At 35.8% G+C, this 19,486-nt stretch overlaps 1 protein-coding gene across 1 annotated transcript; it reads right to left on the bottom strand.

Moving 5' to 3' along the window:
* Positions 1–1,173: 1,173 nt before the first annotated feature.
* Positions 1,174–18,297, bottom strand: GABRA6 (gamma-aminobutyric acid type A receptor subunit alpha6). The gene is made up of 9 exons (XM_032158548.2): positions 17,875–18,297; positions 17,554–17,672; positions 16,898–16,965; positions 14,738–14,958; positions 14,571–14,653; positions 14,130–14,273; positions 13,558–13,710; positions 11,716–11,975; positions 1,174–2,300 (listed from the first exon to the last, which is right to left on the bottom strand). Exons 1-9 carry the CDS (start codon positions 17,910–17,912, stop codon positions 2,025–2,027), a joined length of 1,362 nt encoding a protein of 453 aa, XP_032014439.1. The 5' UTR covers positions 17,913–18,297; the 3' UTR covers positions 1,174–2,024.
* Positions 18,298–19,486: the final 1,189 nt, after the last annotated feature.

Below are 19,486 nucleotides of genomic sequence, written 5' to 3'. Positions count from 1 at the left end.
TAAGGGAGGAATATAAGGTCTATAATTCTTTACTTGATTTTATCTATCTGTTCCAGCTCTAAGCATAAATGCTGACTGAGCGTAATGAGTGAGATGTAGAATGAATGCTGAGGAGGGGCACAGGTGAAGTCAGAACCCCAGGACAATTATTACAAAAAGTGGCATACAAGTGAGACAATACTAGAGAATATGAGAGGGGATAAAAGAATAGGCTCATATCATATTAGATGAGGACATGTATAGGTATGGTTAAATGAGCAAGCTATGGATTCACACTGCTTGGGTTTGATTATCAGCTATAACACTTGAGTACTCTTTGATTTGGAACAAAATTATTCTTCTTCTTTGAGCCTTAGTTTCTTCATCTTTAAATGGAGATAATAGCACTATATTCTTTACAGGTTTGTAAGGTAGATTAAATGAGACCTAGCATATAAGATGACTAACACCAACCTGACATCTAATTATTTAATATACCCTGTATAATTATACCAATTTTATTTAGATAGAAAATAATAATTATGAAACAAACATACATGGTTCAAAATGAAAGGGTCTTTGAAGAGCATCAAACATCTCCCTCATTCTATAGATGAGAATAAAGCTGAGTCTCCCCAAAACAAAGATATTGGGCCAAGGAGCTAAATGATACAGAAGTTGCACAGAGACCTCAGTCTCCTCACGCTTAGTAGAGTGCTGTTTCAATTAAACTTCAAGTTGTTTAGCTGTAGTATATTTGCATTTTTCTGGGTAAAATTAAGACAGTAGTAGTATTAATTTTTTTTTCTGGGTTCTGGTCTCAAGGTGATCTCTGTGATATTTAAGACCCAGGAACATCTAATGAGGGGTTTGTCCACTTAGACAAATCACACCACATGCTTTCTCCTACTCTTAGTTCCTACTTCCCTATAAGAATTCTATGTGGGAGAAATACTGTTAGAGTGAAGCATCAGGAAAGAATGGGAGTAATGGAAAGGGAGAAGAGTAGTCTTATTCATTTTTCATTGTTGATTGAGCAGGAAAAAAGGAAAGATTAACTACTTGAATATAAATTCAATCTTTTATCAGAGCTAGGTAACTGTGCCTGGTTGTCCCATTTCTCCTACCTCTCACCAGGGGCAATAACATTGGGGTAGAGGTAACCACTTCACTTCTTCACACCTAAAGAAAGTCTCTCTCTAGTTGCATGAAACAGATCCAGAGAACCATGTTTATTGTTGTTTTATTTAGTGTTATAATTGGAAATGTGGAAAACACAAGAGATAACCATAGTCATAATATACAAGGTTTCCTTATAATGAGTACTTTTTTCTACAACCTCATAGAATTATGGTAAGTGTATTATTTTAAAAGGAGAATTTAGTAGGATAAAACACACTGAATTTTAGTCCAACTACAGCTATGTACATATGCATACATAATTTATGAGCTATGTATAATTTATATGTATACAAACACCACATTTTATTGAGGTAAAAGAGCACAGCGAGGTTAAAAACAAATGGCTAAGCTCAATGTAGGCCTTACAATGCCACTGAAAGCCATTTTACTAGCATAAAGGCCTCCAACATGCTGGTATTAACCTACTGATAAATATTTAGACTGTATTTATATTTTGCTCTCTCGGGAACTAAGCCAAAATAAACATATTTTAAGGCAACCTTTGGAAGTGTCAGCATTTCTTATTTTATCTGCCTGTGGTAAATGTTATTCACAGTGACAATTAAAAATATTGAACAATGGAAGACAAAGGTTGACAAATTCATCTTGAACCCATTTTATCCTCATAAAGTTTTTCTCTGACATACAGAAAAGTCATATTTTTCAGCAATCTTCAACTTTCTATTTCAGGGAGTAGGATTATTGCTTTTTTGCCCACACATGCTTACTGAAGCTGCATTACAGATTTCCAGTTTGATTTCATGTTATGAGAAACATCTACACAAGTCTCAATGCTATTTTTTAAGAAAACATAGGAAACAGGAAACAAGAACTTATAGAATTCAGGTTGTCCTGGCTGCAAGCTATTCAACACTGCTACTCACTTCCATTGTATCTTTGGAAAGATAAACTACCCAGTACACAAGGTTGAATCCTGCAAATGCAACTGGGAAGAGAATTCGAGAATACTGGTCTATTTTACTGGTGCCTCCAAAGGCTGGCGAGAGTGGTGGGGGCGTGACAGGTGTTGATTGTAAGATGGGTGCTCTAGTGAGCACTTTATTGGCCTCGGAAGATGAAACTATTGGCAAGGATAGAGAAGTGATTCTTTTCTTCAGATGATATTTGGAGTCAGGATGCTGTGGAAAAAAGACAAATATTAAGCCCAAAGGAAAGAATAGATATTGCTTAATTGCTTATTTATTCATTCTTTCACCATTGACAAATATTTATTGACAATTTACTTTCTATGTAAGATTAAACATCAACGAATTCTTAATAGTATTTGATGGTGTTACTTTTCCAAGTAAGGCTTAAAATACATTGTAAAATAATTTACTTGCTTTCATCTGACATTCTATTACTCAATACATCAGCAAACAACACAAAGCATGTTTCATGTCACAGAACTACGGTAAGCATTGTATCCTTAGAGAAAGACGAGCCAGGTTGCAGAGGCATAGCCACCCCTGGTTGTGCATTAGTCTGTAGGGCAATGGGTTTGGGCAATGGTGTGTATTGGGAGGAGGAGTGAATTCCAATTTGGAATATGTGGACAATTAGTACAAAAAAATTACAGCCTGGTTTATTAACACCATTCTTCTATACACATTCCCAGCCTACATTCTCATCTTTGCACACTCATATGCTTGAATCAGCTATGATTTAAAGATTTAAAAAATAAATAAAATTAGCCTATGTATGCCAAAGGCCAGTGACAAGGAATAAATATCCTTAAATTGAGTAGGATGACTGTTCATACCTTGAAATATACATGCCTCTTAGCTCAGAATTTCTATATTGTATACTCCTTACTTCCCATTCAGAACTCTCTAACTTGTCTTTCTCTACATTTAGTCACTAAAAATGATTCATTTACTAAACTCAGATTTGTTATATGCTCCTTTCTATCAGTAAAGCTCCTGTTTCACTGAAATCACGAGACAATCAACTGTAGTCTTGAATGGGATGTTTAACACAATAACTGGCAAGTGAGGCTAGGGTCCAGATAGGGGAAATGCCTTGTCCATGATGGCAGGGCTAGCAATAAACTCCAATGGTCAATTTCAATGCCTGTTTCATTCCAACATTTTTCTCATCTTTATTCTAAAGTATTGGGCCTAGTTCAGAGACTCTGATTCTGTTTGATTTAGATTCCTTTCATGCTGTTGGTGTCTAGGGGGCCCTCCTCTGATTCCTATCTTTTCTTGTCTGCATCCTGTAACAATCACCCTCCTTGTGGTTAGCTTGTCTTTGCTGGACCTCTGCCTTCAAACACTTGCTGTGCATTACCCCTGATATTGTAAAATGGCCTTGTTTCCTTGCTGGCAGCAAAATACCACTTTGCTGCCTGGCAGGGTATATGACCCATGTGGGCAAACTCCCGTGGCTTTAGCCAGCAACACTGCGGCAACAGTATAAGACAGCTGTCTCCCCTGTGCTGGTTGAGCCACAGGACCAAAATGACCTGCCGATGTGGTGACATTTGGATTACAGGGACAACAACCCCCAAAACTTCTTTTCTATGTTCCCCTCTTGATTTTGCTGTTTGATTTGCCATGAAACTTACTGGGTATCTAAATAATAATAGTTCTCATAGAGAGCTTAAATTCACTGTTTTTAGGGGCCATAGAGAAAAGTGTTTCTTTACCAAAAGCAAAAACAAATGGTGTAGTCAAGATTTGATTTGAAAAAACCACAGTGAATTCCAAGCAAGGGCTATCTTTCTTATCTATCGACCCAGTATTGTGGTACTCTGGACAGAATTAAATTGGTCATAGGTCTTAGAGGTAGAAGAGAGTTTAAGATATTAGAAGGGCTAATGTGCTGCTCTTGAAGAGGAGACGAGGGAACCTTTCTATTAAAAATAGATGGGCCGTGCATGGTGGCTGACGCTTGTAATCCCAGCTTTGGGAGGCTGAGGTGGGTGGGTCACAACGTCAGGAGTGTTCAAGACCAGCCTGGCCAACATGGTGAAACCCTGTCTCTATTAGAAATACAAAAATTAGTCGGTATGGTAGCAGGCACCTGTAATCCCAACTACTTAGGAGGCTGAGGCAGGAGAATCACTTGAACCCGGGAGGCAGAGATTTCAGTGAACCAAAATGGCGCCACTGCACTCCAGCCTGGGGACAGAGCAAGACTCCATTAAAAAAAAAAAAAAAAAAGATGACAGCTGAGGACTACTGTGCCCAGAATCACCAGGCTGTGTGCGGATAGAAGCAGAGTAACTGTCTCAGTGCATGCTGCCTCTCCTAGAGAACACAGAACCATTTTTCAAGAATTTTCTATCATGTTTCTCAGACTCTAAATTTTCACCTATTAAATATAGTATTAAAATATTCTCTACCCGAAAGAGCAAAAGGTGTCACTGTTTCACCCTCTAAAAAGAGCCATCCTCCTCCCACATATGGAACACTAAAATACTTTCCTCTAGCAAACATTTATAAGAATCATGATAGAGTAGAAAGAAGCCAGCCTTCAGAGCAGATTTTCTTTCTACACTCATTTTGACTTTTAACAGCATGCATTATCTGTCTGAAACATCTTTTTCTTTCTATTTTAGGTAGAAAGAGGGAAGACATGCCTAGTTCATTGGAATAAATCAGTGACTATAAAACATTAAGTACCATAAAAATGTAAAGCCTTGCTTATTCTCCCCCTGTTTTTTAGAGACATGGTGGGGGCAGTTATTTATGAATCTGTGCATTGTCACAGTGTCATAAAAGATTTAAGGAGCATTCCCAAATAGTTACGGTCCAGAGGTCAGAAGTACCATTCAGAACCAAGCACCATGAAAAATTTATAGTAAAATGGATACAGTAATTTTACCTAAATTAAAAAATTAAAATTATATTGAAATTAAAGGTTTCCTACATTAACATTCTCCTTTTCCTCATCTACTTCCCCAAACAATCTCTGTGGAGGGTTTCCTAGGAGTTAAGAGAACAAGGAGAGTCAGAAATCTCTAGATTACAGTTTCATAGCTACTAATTGCGTGCAATATGATTTAAACACCTCCTAGGTGCCATAGACTCTAATTCTCTCTCAGCTTCAAGTTTCTATCTGTGAAGGTAGGGACAAACATTACTTAACACGTAAGTTTTTTCCTATGTTTTTAAGAATTTAAGAAAAAGGCATGATATAAAGCTATATACACACACATATATGTGTATATATATATATATATATATACACGTATGTACATATATTTTTTGCTCAGGAATCTTAGCTATATCTATTTTTAAATCATTTTCAAAATATGTCTGCTTCTCATTCTCACCACTCACCTATCTTTATTTCTTCTTTGTCTGAAATAACATCCACCTGCCACCCATTTTTATCTTTCCCTCATATCTTTTGCTACCAAACTCATTAACACCTACCATCACTGATTTCTCCAGCCTTATGCATTTTTCTGCCTAGTTATTATGACTTTTGTAGATATTATTATTTTCTCTTTTGTAGGTATAATTATTTTTGTTGTGGCTTATCTCCTTTCCTAGCATAGAAACTCTTTAATGGTAGAGGCACATTATTCATATGTATGAGCATTCCACAGTGCCTAGCAAGTATTTAAAACACAGTATTTCTTTACTAAACAAATGCTGAATCAACAAATGAAAAAAATCTAAACATTTCCCAAGATTTGTTGGAGGAGGTAGGCAAAGAGAGGGGTGAAAAGTTTTATGATTATGTTACATTGTATTTTAATATAGTTTTATATTACATTATAAGTACCAGTTCTAAAAGCTTATTGTTGACTAGCATTACAAGGCAATTTTCAAATATTATTTCACGAATTTCTTCAAAAAATCCACAATGCCATATTATCTTCATTTGATAGATGAGCAAATGGAGGCTTAAGCAGGAAGCTCACAAAGGTAATGAGTGGCAGGACCTGAATTCAATTTCCCTCTGATGCCACAGACCGCACTCTTAACAATTATTATGCTATTCTTCCTATCAGCTTTAGCGTTTTGGGCACAGTGTCTCAAGGTCAGAACTACTGACCTTTTGGGGCCAATCACTCTTTGTTATGGAGGACCATTCTCTGTCCTGGGTTGTAGAGCAGCATCTCTGGCCTCTACCAACATGATAACCATTAGCCACCTCCACCTCAAGTTGTATCTCCAGACATTGCCAAATGTCTTTGCGGGGAAATAGCTCCCCATAGGAAATCACTGGCTTAGATTCACAAGTGTCCCGCTGCCCAGGAGTGATTGGGGAAATTTCTAGCAGGCAGCAAATATGATAGGCTAAAGGAAATGCAAGAGGCCTGGCTACCCTACATCTGGATAATCAGCGGCTAAATAACTGGCAGTTGACAGCACAAGGAGCTTGGACATCAGTTTAGAAGGAACACGCTGAATTTCTGAAATGAAAAGAAAGCAAATTTTGTGAGCCATTTAAGCTACAGGTTTGCATCAGTCCCTGCCTGCTTTATTGTAAGCATAGCAGCTTCAGCTGATGGTAAAATAGGCTTTTATCAGAGTCCAGATGAGGGCTCAGCTTGGGGCTGTCACTGTTTTGAGTGGAATGCCTGTGGTTTTGAATTTTTGCAGGGCTCCCCTGCTGCTGAGTGCCATCCTGCTTTAGGTATTTATAGAGCACTGCTTTGTTTCAAGTAATGTCATATTGCAAAGGTACTTGAAGTCAAACTGGACTTTATGACAATCAACTATTTGATAGAGAGGAAAGGTGTTTAGGAAGTATTTAGACAGATTTTTATATGTAATTCAATGAGTCTCAGTAGGTCTGAGAGGTAAACTATCACCCCCGCCATTTAAAAAGATATTCTAACCAGGGCTGCTTTGCTAAGGGGACAAACCAAGCATTTGTTTTTACAAAGAGCAAAGAGGGACAACACCAATAAGAGAAAATATTTTTTTGAAAACACTTAGTATTGATAGCTTGCAAAAGTCATCATATTAATCATTATGGGGAAAATTAAAACTGTTGGGTTTTCCTGTGTTTGTGTTTCAGCTGGTAGAGTGGAAAACAGACACAACTCCAGAATTTCTACAGACACGCAGCTTATTGGCGGCAATACATTGAATAGTTGATCCATGGTGCTAGGGAACATGTCTAGAAAACATATCAGAATGTTCGGAGGGTTCATAAGGAAGTATTGGATGGGGATTTGATAGAAGGTATGGGGAAGGGGCTAACCACCTACAACCTTCATCTAACCCATCCTGCCTTCCCCATAAATCATACAATGGCACAATCATGAAGGGCACTGTGATCGTTCTAGTGCATAGAGTCTTTAATCGTCTTAATTCAGTCCTTAATTATAGGGAACAATGACAGTACTAGAAAAAGATCTGCTCCAGCCTGGGAGACAGAGCGAGACTCCGTCTCAAAAAAAAAAAAAAAAAAAAAAATCTGTGCAATATTTGGAGTAGGCAAGGTAAATCTTTCAGTATTCTATTCTTCACATCTCTCTACATAGACAAAAGCAGCATGGTAATGGCCCAGTGCACTTTACCACCTTAAAAAGGAGCACAGGAAGGGTATATATCTTATTTCCCTCTCTATGCCCAAGTTTGTAGCAACTGGCTTAGAGCTTCTAGCACAGAGCCAGGCTAATTTCCTTTCTGTTCTTAGCTTAGACATCACTCCTCTAGAAATGAAAACCTCTCCAGACTGAGTTAGACACTTTTGCATGGCTCTTCTGCAGCTCACTATACATCTCTAATGATAGGCTTTATTACAAGGTATTATTAAGGCTCATTGATCTCTCTCACTTCCTGCTGGACAAGAAGCTCCATGAGGGAAGAGGCCCTCTGATATCACTCACTAATATATCCTCAGCACTCTACAAAAGGCCTGGCACATAAAGGCACTTATCAAATATATATGGTATGAATAATTCAATGAATGCAAAAGTAGTCAATAAATAGGTGCCAGATGAAAAGAAAAAAAGGAAAATAAATAGTGCAATCAACATGAATATAGTAATTGTCCTGACTAATGAAATTTTGGTTAATCTTGTGTTATATAATTTACAAAAGGCATCACACCCATGTAAAGAAGAGAAGCTACATTGAGAGTAATGACACTGCTCAAAGGATTGCAGATGGAATGGGTGAGTGATTGACTCTCAGGAACATAGTGGTGAGGGCTTAGGCCTTTAAAATAATAAGGAAACTAGCAAACTATGCAAAAAGAAATCAAGGTCCAAAGTTGGTCTTACACACAGTATAGGTACAGGTATACTCCAGACATGTTAATAGGCTCTGAAACTCATGAAGACATAAGTAACCCTCTAATGTTAAGGTAGCATGCTAGATAAAAACAATAAGAAAAAATCACCATATAAGCAGGAAAAACACTGTTGACAATTTCTTTTCCAGAAATAATCAATAAAAAATAAAATACCCAATTCCATATGTCTTAAAAACAGAAAGATAATTAGTCTATAGAGCATTTCTGAAGATTTAGCTTTAAGGTGCCTTTTTGGGTTTGAGATCTAGATTTTAAATGCTTGAGTTTCTCCATTATTATTATGTTTTAAGGTCAGAATCAAAGTGATAAAATGAATAAACTTTTACCCACATTCACTCTAAGTAGTTTCTTGTGAAAAACAATGAACATATTAAAATATACAACATAGAATCATATGAAATATCCAAGCACTTAATTTCATTTCAATTTCACCACATTAGTTTGCTGTTTCAATGTCAAACTTATTCAAATAATGTTGTTTTGATTACAACTGAATAGGTATTTTTAAATGTCATGGTATTTGGAAGAAAATGTCTTGCAATCAAAATATACCATTGTGTAGTATAAATTGCAAATGTGCAATTTATGTTTGTTCCTCTACATCATATAAGACAATTTGCCAAGGTTTGACAGGAACAAATATAATGCAAATGTCCTATGTAATCACCTATATTTAGTTTTGATACCTTCAAGGTTTACATTGTTTGATTTGGTCATTTTTGTTTTTATGTTTATTTTTACACTTCAGCCTTTTAGAATCAAAATTTCCCTATGTGTTGCTTTAAAATATTTTAAGTAAAACCAGGTTCAGAAATATAATTTTTCAGAAGAAAAAATAAATGCCACCTGCAGGAAAAAAGTACTTGGAGATTATTTACATACCGTTTCTTGAAATCTAGCTTCCCAGAAGACCTACTCATTATATGTTACTATTTTAGGTTTATAGGAGACAGTTTATATCAAAACCTGAGATCTTAAATTCCATCTTAAATTAATAAATTATATCTTTAAAATAATAGCCTGAGGGGGTGATTACGTTTTCTCCAAGGATTTGAAATCATCCTCTTCTCAGTACTACATATTTCAAAAAAGGTAAAGCAAAAAAATTGGTCTTTTTTTTATTTCATTATCTGACCTATGAGCATATTCAAAATGGATCCATTTTTTTTCTGTTTTTGACCATCTTTTTTTTTTTTCACTTTTACTACATTACTCAAATAAGAAACTGGTAAGCTGAATTCTGATAAGCACTTTTTTCATTTATAGATATATATTAATATGTATATGACCTATGGACAATATATAGATTATATACTTATATGCATACAGATATCTTGTAACAGAATCGCTTATTTCTACTAACACGAAATAATTCTCAGAAACATTTGGAATTTATCATGACAAAAAATGGTTTTAACATTGTGGAGCAAGTCTGCAGACTAGGATATTTTGTTATGAAATTTATATTTTGGTGACCTTTCAAACTACATATACATAAAGAATATATTATTAAGTCAAAGGAAGAATTTTGGGACTCAACTACATTCTTAAAATGTTTTATCCTGTGGTATGCACCCTGGTATATTTCAGTCTTTAAGGAATTCTTGGGGAGGATGGACTCAGTCTCTGTAATGTTGTGGATTTCAGAGGTTCTTCTTCTTCTTCTGATTATTATTATTATTATTATTATTATTATTACAGAGACAGTGTCTAAATGTGTCTCCCAGGATGGAGTTCAGTGGCGTGATCATGGCTCACTGTAACTTCAAAATCCTGTATGCAAGCCATCTTCTTGCCTCAGTTCCCTGAATAGCTAGAACTGCAAGCATATGCCACCACCACAGAGCAATTTTTTATTTTTTATTTTTGCAGATATGGGGGTCAGCCTGCTATGTTGCCCATTCTGATTTTTAACTCCTGGCTTCAAGTGATCCTTCCAGCCCAGCTTCCCAAAATGCTGGGATGACAGGCATGAGCCACCGCATTCGGCTTATACAAAGTTTTTGAATCAATTCCTAGATTTTCTACCAACTAGAAACTAGTATTTTCTCTCTTCTAGACTGTGTTTTCCACTTGTAAAAGAAGGTAATTAAACTGGATCACTGAATGGCATTTTTTTCTTTTTTCTTTATTTTTTTAAATAAGGGCTAATTTAAAAATCCTTAAATTATATATTTCTACATATTATGGGGATGGCCTCTCATTTCTTGGAGAAAATATAAATTCTCAAACAAGTTTCTTAGTTTATCAAAGACAAAATTTCAATAAGAAAATGATCACCTTTTTAGTCAACAGTGCTACAGACTCTGAAAAGTAAAAAACAAATCGCTTTAAAACGTTTATCATAAAGTTAAACTGAGGATTAGTGAGCTGCACGTAGTTTTCAGATATGCAAATGCTTACTAGAATTGATCAGCTGTAAAAAAATTTTCAGTTCAAAGTGTCTGCCTTACTTGAATCCACAGAGCAAAATATTCCTCTTCTAAGAGCTCTTTAAGATTTGTATTAAAATAAAAATTTATGCCTGTCAATCAGTTTTATTATCCATTAAAATAAGTATGTTCAGCTTAATTGTTGTTATAATTTACTTTTATGCAAAATTGAAATCTGGGGGCATATTAACGGCCCTTGAAATATTAATGTTACCATTTGTTTCTTATTCAAAAACCTCTGGGGACCAGAGCTTAGCCACAGCAAATTTAACAAAAATTTATAACTATTTCTCACTGAATGTAAGCCACTGACTATAAACTCATTTATATACATATATTTAATATACAAATGTGAATATGAAAATGTTTTAATATGAATCAAATTATTGGGTTATGACTCAACATTCAGAGAATCTATTATTCATTATTCACAGATGCCTTGCCCTCTTGAAATAAAGCAGCAAGCAGATTTATAACAAAAATTGTCCGTTCCATAGAAGTTCCTGTTTCTTTCCTGCAGACTCTGAAACCTCATTAGAAAAAACATTTTTTTCTTGTTTTACTTTTCTCCCCCTAGTTGGTACAAGTGATTTTGTTCAAAAGAAACATCTAAAGGCTTAGAATTTTCTAGTCTCCTCTGAGAGCCTGGCATCTGCCAGTATAAGTGAGGATGATGAAAGAAGAATGCCCAAAGTTTACAGCAAAGATAAATGAAGGATTGTTCCATAGCTTTTCTCTGTGAAGTTGGAACAGAAACTGGCCTTGCTCTTGAAACTACAGTTATATAACCTGTGCTCAACTCACATTACTTTTGGACACTTTCGTTGTTTCTGATCACTATTTAGGCTGCTTTTTCCTACAGTAGGTAATGATAGAAAAAGCAAACAATTACCAAAACAATCTCAGCTTCCAAAGGTTCAGTAGCTTTTGATATTGTCACTGTGGGTGGGGCTGCAATCTGTGCCTTCCTTTTGGCCTTCTGTGTCTGAAGATTGGTAAAGTAGTTGACAGCTGCGAACTCGATAAGAGCAGAGAAGACGAAAGCAAAGCAAACAGCTATGAACCAATCCATGGCAGTGGCATATGACACTTTTGGCAAAGAGTGCCGAGCACTAATGCTCAAAGTGGTCATAGTTAAAACAGTGGTGATCCCTAAAATAAAAAAGAATAGGAAATGTAATATTAGCACTGGGAATCTTACGGCAAAATCAAATGAGAATGTGTCAGAGGAGAAGATAAAACACTCTACCAAGGCAAAGTAATTTTTAAAAATATTTTTTGTATTATAATTGTTCATAATTATTATCATAAGTATTATCATTTCTGAATCTTTCAATATTTAGTGAAGTGACTTATACATTATAACTGCTCAAAAAATTTTGAGTTTGCTGAATCGAACTAGTTATTGTAAAATTTAAGTCGTAAATAGTTCTAGTTGTTTAGGGCTTGAGAGAACTTGTAACAAATTATTACCACTTAAGAAAAAAAAAACTTGAGGCCGGGCGTGGTGGCTCACACCTATAATCCCAACAGTTTGGGAGGCCAAGGCGGGCGGATCACGAGGTCAGGGGATCGAGACCATTCTATCCTGGCTAACACAGTGAAACCCCGTCTCTACTAAAAATACAAAAAATTAGCCGGGCTTGGTGGCGGGCACCTGTAGTCCCAGCTACTCAGGAGGCTGAGGCAGGAGAATGGCGTGAACCCGGGAGGCGGAGCTTGCAGTGAGCCGAGATCGCGCCACGGCACTCCAGCCTGGGCAACAGAAGGAGACTCCGTCTCAAAAAAAAAAAAAAAAAAAAGAAAGAAAAAGAAAAAAAACTTGAATTTCAGATCAGTTTTACCAGCTAACGTGTTAAATGATAGTTAATAAATAAAAATGGTATAAATATTAGCATAAAATTAGGTTACCTAATTTGTATTTCTAGCTAGATTTTAAGGTATAATATTTACTCATTAGAAGATAAAATTTATCACTCACTTGCTGGCAGTTTTCCTTCTTGAACTATGACCTGGGGAATTTATCCAATTAGGAGATGTATAATATTGATGGTCAACATCATTATGTTGGCATTCTTTTGTAATTTTCAAAAAATCTATTTTAACTTAGTAAATTTTAAAAAATCAAGATTTATGATTTCTATTCAATTCAGGTCTATCTTACAGACTACTAAATTTATAATCATTAAATCCAAGAAAAACATTGGAATGTGTCACTGATGTTTCCAGTTGAAGCTCTTTTTCTTATTATTTAATTTTGTTTTATCAAAATTAGTAGTGATTCTATCTATAAGTGGAACTAAATGTGTAGGTTGAATCATAAAAAATTGACAAAATGACAATTTTATATGGGTCAACCTAATAAAAGGAGTATACAACTTATATATTACTGTGTTCAATACCTTAATGTTTTGCTTTCATGGATTTACATGTAATTTTCAACTTCCTGCTTTTCCTCAGTTATGACAAACAAAATCAAGATAAAACACTGCAAATAGGACACATGAAAGTCATAGGAAACCAGCCATAATTCTCACTGAGACAAAATTTTTGTTGATTCATCACACAACTTGTGATATAATGACTGATTTGCATGATACATATGTCTGGATGAGACAGGAACCTATTTTCTTTGTGGATTGAAAAAGGGCACCGGTGTGAATATTTACTCAAAATACACAAGCAATGAAAGGTGGAGGATGAATGTACATGAAGTACAAAATGTGAGACATACCAAAAACAGTTCGTGCTGGGACGGACTCCTTATTAATCCAGAAAGACACTTGGGAAAGAATGACTGTCATAATGCAAGGAGTGTATATCTGTATCATGAAGTAGCCCATCTTCCTTCGCAAATGGAAGTAAACTGTCATTATAACGTATTCACCTGTTGGAAGACACATATGTCAGTATTATTACTGCTGACAGTCTGAAAAAGAATGCAGTTGAATATAAATCTTGACAATTTTTAAATTAACATTGACTGGAAGAAAACAAGCAAAGGTACATTTCAGTATATGAGAAAGCTACTTGATCAGCAGATGATAGAGCAAAGAGATACATCAGCTCATTGTTTTCAGTAGGGTTCTTTATATCATATACATAAAAAAACTACTTATTCCAAGATCACACAAATCTTTATATGCACCTGGTTGCAAAATCAATTTTAAGGAAAGCTACTCATCACTTCAAAACAGCATGCTTAGCTGAGAATGGCTAAGGCAAAGGAAAAATAAATAGATATTTTGAAAATGTGCACTGGAGTCATCCTGAGGGATTATTTCCATCCTTTGGTCAAATTCTTACCTGTGTTAGATTTAATTGTCTCACTAGATACTGTTTGTCCAATTAGATCATACTGGAGAAGGCTCGAAGATTCTTCTGGGACTTCTACTGAGTAAAGTGGTCCTTTTTTCCATGTATATATGATTTCACTTTTGGGATAAGCATCTAAATATTTGAAACAAATTAAATATAGCAGTGAATTTGACGAGTTGTCTTTTTTTTGTTCAAAGTGCACACTGTCTATAAAAGGAAATACAAACATAAATTGTATTTAATGTTTTCTTTAATCTTGATGACTAAAGCCTCAATTTATGAGACTGACAGAATGATTAAGTATATTCCTAGAATCACACTGATAGTGTCATGATTCTATTTCTTCCTTGATTTCCAGTATCAACTAAAACCAAGTAATCATATATTTTGGATGTATTATTTGACTCTCAGAAGCCTGTTATAACTTACAGCTCCCAAACTTGAGTGGACAAGCATGCCCATCCATAGGAAAGTTAACCAGCCTCATGGGACAGTCAGCATTGATGGTAAGCCTAGGAACATTGAAAACAACGGTTCTGAGTTAGTATTATGGACATATCATTTAGGCAGGGAAAATAGAATTGGAGAAACCTCACCTCATGGTGTATAAAATGGTTCCATTCTGCATTATTCTGAAGAGTTTATTAGGAGTTGTCATGTTGTGAGCAATGGACTTTTTACCATTTCTGAAAAAGGTGTCAGGCGTCCAGATTTTACTGACCATCAAGTTATTCAAACTCAGAATCTCAGTTGGCCCCCCAAACTTCAACCTCTCATCAGTCCAAGTCTGGCGGAAAAAAACATCCATCGTATACTCCTAAGAGAAAATAAAATATTTGCGTGGGCTGGAAAGATAGTTTGCTAAGAATAGTTTATTCACTAGCCTATACACCCAATCTCAAAACTTAAGCAATAAAGCAACTTTTTATGGCAATAATTTCTCACAAAGCTATAATTTTAGCCAGTTATTATTATTCTCAAACTCAGAAAGTTTGCATTGTTATAAAAGATAGTGCTGTGATGTGTAAACTTCCCTCCTCCACCTTGACTTTCCTTAATATTCTTCCTCTTTATCTATCCAGTCATCCATATTTCCATCTATCAATATGTCCTCCTTAATCTAGAAAAAAATTATGGAAATACTTAGTTTAGCCTTTGTGCTGGCTGGCCTTTATACCATCGGTTAGACTAACTATTCCCTTTGCACCTCATTCACCCTCAAAGGTATCTCAGAGCTTCAGAGTACCATTCAGTAAAATTCCACAATAGATAAACCTTACTTGATAAACACACTATAGCTACACATCAAAATTATTTTATATTGTTCTCAAGGAACATAAAAACAAGTGTTACCATGATTATTCTAAAGAGGGTATCATTTAAGTATGTATAATCAAAATTATGAGTTAATTTGTGGCTTTTATGAAATAACATTAAAATGTTTAAGAATTATAATAAGAGCTATTGCAAAAGTCAATAACAAATAACAACTTGTAATTACATCAAAGTATTGCCAATAATTGCTTTGCCTACTTATATAAATTACTTTATGAAACTTATTATGGCAAGTAGTGATTACATTTTAAAAATATAATTTGACAAGCAATATACCCATACAATAATGACTCAGGATATAATAGGGATCTGTTATACAAATAAACTGTAAAAACAGACACAAGCATAAAATAGAACACTAAGTATACCCAGACTTCAACAATACAATAGCAAATTGTTGTAGTTGTTTATACTTGGAGTGGCTTAGAACACGAATGAAAAATATGATACTAAAATAATTCAGGATTCTGAATATTGCTAACTCTTCTTTCTCCTTATATAGTAAGATAATTATCTCTTGAATAAAGCCCTTCCTCCCTCTTTCCCTTTCTTTCAATTTTATTTCTTCCTTCTTTTCCTCCATATCCCTTTCTCTTCTTCCTTTACTCCTTCCTTTTCCCTGTCTTTATGTCTTCTTGCCAACTTAAAAAAGCAGAAAATGAAAAAGTCTCCAATAACTCTTTCTTTAGAATTATATTTCCCTAATAAAACCTAATGATGAACCTCTTTAAAGACAGTTATGTTTACTTCAGCATTCATATTTACATTTCCGTTTTAGAGAGAAATGCCACCTGAGAACCGTAAAAGAATACCATGATACACTTTGTTCTAAAAGATGAGTTCAAGTTTTCATTGCTACTTACTATAAATACCCTCTTACGAATGCTACAGCCATCTGTACCTGGAACAGAGTCCCCAGAACACCTACTGGTCCATCCTCAATGTAAAAGGTGGAGAGCATCAGCCTTTCCAAATGACCTCTTTACTGTTTTAATAAAATGTACTGATAATGATGTTGCCACAAAAGACAATTATGCTTTAGGTTTTATAGACATACTCAATAAACTTTTATATGGAATAAGATCTGTGTGTTTTTTTTCTTCCTCCAATAAATTTGCTAGAGCTTCACAAAGAAAGGGAAAAAACTCTTCTCTTTGGAGGGAAGAATTAGTGCATAGTATGTGGATGGAAGAGAGGACATAATTTTAAAAAGTCCCTCAGCTTAAAATGTTCAAGCCCTTACTGAAATGTGAAGATTAAGCCAGGAATCTGCTCTAATGGTCATGCCCTCCCAGCGTGAATACACATATTGTGTCATGAATCTGGAGCCAAGCTTGGCGGCAATGCCCATTATCATTAGTTTTGGGACTCCACTCTCCTCCCTGAAATGAAAACACCCAACTCACTTAGAACTTACTCACCATCTCCACATCTGACACGGGCCCAAAACTGGTCACATAAATGTCTGTTTTGACTTCAGTGACAGCACCTGAAATTAGCCCGGAGGGATGAAACGATTATCACCACTGATGTTAAAGGGATTGATCTCAGCCCTCTACCACCAAACCCCTTACTTATCATAGCCAGTATCTGCAATGTGTCCTATTGCATTCCAGTAGTGGGGATCCTTGGGTCTCTCAACTCTGAAAACTCACGTCAGTGGCCTTATTTTGAATTTATTCTAGTCAATTGGGAGAACATTAAGGATTGAAAGAAGCTAGATTCATTCTAATGAAAATGATAATAATTAATGTATATTGATGGCTTTAACGGGAAAGTGCTAAGAAAACTGTTTTACATGAATAGTCCCATTTTGCACTCATACAACTCTATGAGGCAAACATTGATCATATACTCATACTACAATTTAGGATATGAGGCTTAGAGAGTTCAAATAACTTGAACAAGGCTACTAATGGTGGATGAGGCAGAGACTGGATGGGAACATACACATGGTCTCTCTCTCGTACCCCTGCCCCTTCCCACCACCTCGTTTCTGACTCTTCTGGGTCTTTAAAGGGCAGAAAGGGAGGAAGGAGACTACAGGTGTTTGTGTAGCAAAGATGCAGCTTCTTACCTCCAAATCCCGGCCGCAGCCGATTGTCATAGCCTTCAAGCAAGTTGTCCAGGATCCGACTGACATTTTCTGAGTAGAAGTTGCCTTCATCTTCGAGTTTCCCTAGGGCATTTTCTAGCCTGTGAGTAGAGAGTCAATGATCCTTACTCCCAGGCTCAGAGAAGAGGTTTTCTCTAATCTACTCTATTCCACCCTGTTACAAATACATGCTACATCACTTCTGGCCTCTTTCATGATTTGATATAGGAGTCACCCAATGCATGTATACTTTTCCTTTCCTCTGAGATAAAAAGAAAAATCAGGAAAAAGAATCTTACTCACCACAGAATAATGCACAGCCAGGGCAGAGGCGACGCCATCCTGCAGTGCACTGAAATGCACAATTCACTCTCCTCCTAGGGTCGTCCTCCCTACTAGCCAGCTCTCCTTTGCCAATCAACTGGAGAAATCTTTCAAACCCTTCATATCTCTGTTCCTTGTTTGCCTCAAGTCAGTAATCCAATAGATAAAAGAGGCTGCCTAAAAATTTGCAGGGTTCCCCTGGCTCCCTTCTTTCTTGTTTCCTTTTTCTCACGTGAAACAAGGTGGTTTGTGGTCTTAGATTATGTCCTGCAGACACCCAGGCTCTTCTGACTGACTCAGTTGGGAAATGAGAGTCTGAAGGGACAGTGCATGGTCGGAGAGCAGTGACAATAATCGAATAAGGCATTAGGGGAGATTAGAAGGAAGAAATCCACTGCCAGTTTTGGCATGGAATTAGCAGGGCCCTGTGAGGAAATCTGGAAAGCAGTGGCATCTTGCTGATCGAGATTATGTTCCAATGGGCTCAGTATTTATTATTTTTATGGTTCACAGAAGGATTCCTACACAGCTCTTACTGTTTAAAAAGTCTAACACTATTGGGACCCTCTTGGATTCCCTTTCTGATTTTCATCAGCATTACTAGCTACAGCCACACCCTTATGTATTTAAAAATTATTCCTCATGATTTATTTACCAGCACTTGTAACACAACAGAACAACTTGCGGCCATCTTGCTGTTGAGTAAATATTTTTTTAAAGGTACTTTGCTGACCCTTCTTGTCAAAGGTGTGTCATCTCAAGCTAAGACCGAAGTGGAATCTACTGCTATCATTAGAGACCTGGTCAGTTTCTGGAATGCCACCTATAGAAGACAATGCCTGAGAAATAGCAGGTTAAGGCTCCTCATGCAGAAATGTTGCAAAAATAAAGCATCTATACACGTGGTTAATGTTGATGATTCTGGCACTATTTTATTAGGCTTGCCACAGGTCGAAAGGAAAATGTCTGAATCCAAGAAACAGCATTCTATTCTCAGTTCTGCTAGGAGGAAGTTGCAGTCAAAAAAAGTTCATTTAAGCCTTAAAATTTTAATCTTTTCTTTAAATAAAAATTTATTAAATAAAAAATTTATTAAATAAAAATTTTTTTAAAGGCATTGTGAATATATATTTCTGAATGTATATCTATTATATAGAATATATAGAATATATATTACATAGAATGTATATTATAAAAAATATATAATATAAAATATATATTATAAAAATATATATAATATAAAATATTATATTTTATAATATATATTACACACACACACACACACATAGATATTTAAATTCAGGAACATGAGATTAAGGATCAAAAGTCTCAATTCACCATCCTCCTGCCAAATTCATTCCTTACTCACCCGGTTCACAGTCTGTGCCTTTGGAATTCAGATTCTACAAAGGCCATGGTAACTATTACAGACATATAGCACAGCCATAACAGTCACACTTGAGAACATGACATAAATCATTTGAGGAACATTTGAATGCATTATTGTCAGGGAAAGACACATGGCAGCCATTTAAATGAAGATACCTACAATGTTTTCTCTAATTTAAGGGAAACACCCCTAAAACCTTTT

The sequence above is a fragment of the Hylobates moloch genome, unplaced genomic scaffold, assembly GCF_009828535.3.
Source record: "Hylobates moloch isolate HMO894 unplaced genomic scaffold, HMol_V3 SCAFFOLD_6, whole genome shotgun sequence".
Lineage (NCBI taxonomy): Eukaryota > Metazoa > Chordata > Mammalia > Primates > Hylobatidae > Hylobates > Hylobates moloch.
This window is presented reverse-complemented; position numbering and strand designations above follow the sequence as displayed.